A 3,275-nucleotide genomic window follows, 5' to 3' on the forward strand; every position below is an offset into this window, starting at 1 on the left:
CGAATAGCAAAGAAATAACATCATCGTTTAATAATAAAAATTTGAGCTACCTTTCACTGCACCAACTTCCCTACTATATGATTCCGTAGATGCGCTATTATAAAATTGCAACGAAAAATAAAAATCTGAAGCGATAAATTTTCACTTTAAACTTTGAACGAATATAATTTATTTATAAGTTAAATCAATTAGAATTTCATCTCGAAATTGTTGTTCATTAAAACGTAGAATTATTTATGCATAGAAAAGTTTTCCTTTCCGCAATTTCCAACTGTTGGTGGGAGTTTAGATGAAGATGTGGGGATTAAGCGGTACGAAGTCTCTGACCCACTGACATTCTCTTTAGTTACTTGGTAGACACAAACGTCGATAATTTGTGACTTTCAAGACTTTCAATGTCCGTAATCAGGATTATTGGTAGAATAATATTTAAGAAAAGAAGGTAGCCACCTTCGAAAGGAACAAACGATCGATCATTTTGAGATGCGGTTTAATCGCGGCTTGGTAACTAGTGTCGCTGCTTGCTTAACAGTTTTCTTCATCATTTTAAATTTAAAATCAACTATAGAGACTGTAAACAATTCAGGGATAAATATAAAAGAGCCATACGTTGGGGAACATAATATCCACAAGGATCAGGTAAATTGAACGTCCGATATTATAAATTTAAATATTATATTTAAAATTTAATAAAGTTTTCGACACAGTTCAACTCGAAAGCGAATTTTCTTTTCGAATAACGCACCGATCTAGTTTAGGCTGTGCATTGCAGTGAAAGTGCATCGGTGAAAGAATGCAATTATTGGAAAGTGATCTTTCTCCTTCATGCATTTTATAAAATGCTTCTTATAAAATAAAAGAGGTCCAAAGATCGGAAGATTGCATATATTACAGGCGTTACTTTTCTCTCGTTTAATAACATATAAGTTCTAATTTATTAAATTAAACTATATCATTATATTTTATACATACGATTAATACGAGATTTATTTTGCAGACGTATCGATATGTTACCCCCTCTCTCGCGGAATTAGCTGCTCGTGGAGCTTTGCCGAAAATGAATAAACATATTTTAATGCTTACTCGTGTACCCGATGCCGGAGCCGAACTGTTTGTCCTGTTGCTACAACGTTTGCAGGGTTACAATGCATTTAAGCATATACGATTACCACCCGGTGATCACGGGCTTCTATCAACTTTGCAAGAGGTAAAATTTAATAAGATATTAACAAGATATTAGTCGTCGATTCAATCTTATTTTTCTTGCTCTTTTTTTTAGCCCTTATACTAATATTAATCGCGATTAATTTTGATAATTTATTCGTGTGAATGAAATGTGAATCACCAGTTGATTCATCGATCGCAGATCCTCGAAAAATTTAAAAATTTAATCATAAAATGGTCGTTGCACTTTGTACGCTCGGAGCCAGAATCAGTCGGTTTTCAGTGTTGCAATCGAAGTTGTGCCACTTTCATCTTTCCAATTAAAGTAACCGGGCGGGAAATACTTATTTGGAGCATGTTTAGATGAATTCAAGAAGATAGCGCAACTGAAATACGATAGAAAAGTTAATAAATATGAAAAATTTCGTATATATATTTTTATCGGTTATTTTCGATCATTTCGTTAATTTTTCGACGAGGAGAAGACAGTTTTTTTTTTTAGTAAATAACTTTAATATCTTATTTTATAGGAACTTTTAGTAGAAGAAATTACTAATATCATAAGGCAGGAAGCGATTCCTTTAAGTTTCGACGGGGATGTTAGATTCTTAAACTTTTCAAAGTTCGGGCGAGAGTCTCCGTCATTTATTTCTTTAGTAAGGAATCCTATAGGAGTACAAAATTTTCTGAGGTAAAAAAAATCACGTTTTTTCCTAGAATTTACACGAATATTTCGCTAGGAATAATATTTGTACGCGTTTGCACGATACATTGGTACACTCAGTGTTGTGTAATAGTATATCGGCGTAATTTTAAGCAATTTTTTTGCGTCGAATATGCCATTTATGCCACTTTTTAGATATCACGAGAGACGAAGAAATATGGTGGAAAGTAGAGCCATACCCATATTTTGTGGCCAAGATCCTCGATGCTCGTAAGTATTCGATTAATAATATTTTTTTTTTCTAGCACATTTCGATCTCTCGATCTTTCTCTGTGATCTTAATTATAGAGAAATAAATAATAAATGGGCGTTACAACGGGCCAAAGCGAATGTCGTTGAATGGTATCCTGTTGTCGGAATATTGGAGTACATGGAACAATCGATAGATATACTAGAATACAAATTTCCATATTTCTTTCGAGGTGCTAAGCATAGTTACAAAAAAATCCGTAAGTAAATATAAGATACAATTGCAATTCCATATTATATGCTATTATAAGCGAGAAATTAAGATTTTGAATTTATCTTGATCATTCAGAATCAAAAAATAAACATTTTCCCGATCCCACACTTGTGTTAAATTCTCAAGAAGGCTATAATATTTTGTCTAAACTCTTTGAGGATGAAATAGAGTTTTATCAATGGTTGAAATTACGACTTTTAAACGAAACAATGAAGAAGAAACGGTGATGGGAACTAATATTCGTCAAGAAAGGAAATTTTCTCACGTTTGTTTCGAAGATAGATACCAAAGATAATTAATATAAAAAAAAAAAATTATTTCCTTACAAAAAGGAATATAACAAGGTGAATGAATTATTTCTCTTTTCTATCTTTTTATTCGAATATTATGAAACTAAATCTTCTATTATTTAGGATGCGTATGTGTAAAAAAAAAAACATTATTTTTCCATTGTCACAGCTTAATTAATTTATTCATTTTTTACATTCGTATTGTAAGTTTATTATAACAATAAGTATAATTATTTATACATATGTAGGTATAATTTCAAGTCAAAGATACAATATTCGTGTTTTATAATAATTATAAGATAAGATCGATGTTTAAAGTATTTTTAATAATATAATAATAAAAATATAATTCTTATATTTAATTAGAAATATAAGAATTTATGTCATCTTTTATTATTATTCTTTCTTTCACATCGATAGACATAAAGTAGAAAACATAAAGAAGAAAATTAACTTTTCCTCAAGTATCGATTTGCTCAATTTATATGATACTTTGAACATAAAAACATCTTATAATCCGTTCAAGCAGTTATCTTTAATATTTAAATGTATATAGCAATCTTTTAAACGTATCGGTCTTATTATATCACCGAGGATGAAAGTATTTTTTTTTTTTTTTTTTTTTTTTTTTTTT

At 30.2% G+C, this 3,275-nt stretch overlaps 1 protein-coding gene across 1 annotated transcript; it reads left to right on the forward strand.

Annotated features, from left to right (window-relative positions):
- Positions 1-257: 257 nt before the first annotated feature.
- Positions 258-2,693, forward strand: LOC102675694 (heparan sulfate 2-O-sulfotransferase 1-like). The gene is made up of 6 exons (XM_006616418.2): positions 258-639; positions 998-1,207; positions 1,695-1,855; positions 2,024-2,098; positions 2,177-2,337; positions 2,427-2,693. The coding sequence occupies exons 1-6, from the start codon at positions 484-486 to the stop codon at positions 2,576-2,578; spliced, it is 915 nt and encodes a 304-aa protein (XP_006616481.1). The 5' UTR covers positions 258-483; the 3' UTR covers positions 2,579-2,693.
- The last annotated feature ends 582 nt before the right edge of the window (positions 2,694-3,275 follow it).

The sequence above is a fragment of the Apis dorsata genome, unplaced genomic scaffold (assembly GCF_000469605.1).
Source record: "Apis dorsata unplaced genomic scaffold, Apis dorsata 1.3 scaffold_263, whole genome shotgun sequence".
NCBI classification, from domain to species: domain Eukaryota; kingdom Metazoa; phylum Arthropoda; class Insecta; order Hymenoptera; family Apidae; genus Apis; species Apis dorsata.

What these genes read in the sequence shown, in the direction of transcription:
- LOC102675694 (XM_006616418.2), top strand. Translation starts at nt 484, where the DNA reads ATGCGGTTTAATCGCGGCTTGGTAACTAGTGTCGCTGCTTGCTTAACA. An exon ending in TTCTATCAACTTTGCAAGAG is followed by an intron (nt 1,208 to 1,694) that starts GTAAAATTTAAT and finishes CTTATTTTATAG; the next exon opens with GAACTTTTAGTAGAAGAAAT. An exon ending in GCATAGTTACAAAAAAATCC is followed by an intron (nt 2,338 to 2,426) that starts GTAAGTAAATAT and finishes TTGATCATTCAG; the next exon opens with AATCAAAAAATAAACATTTT.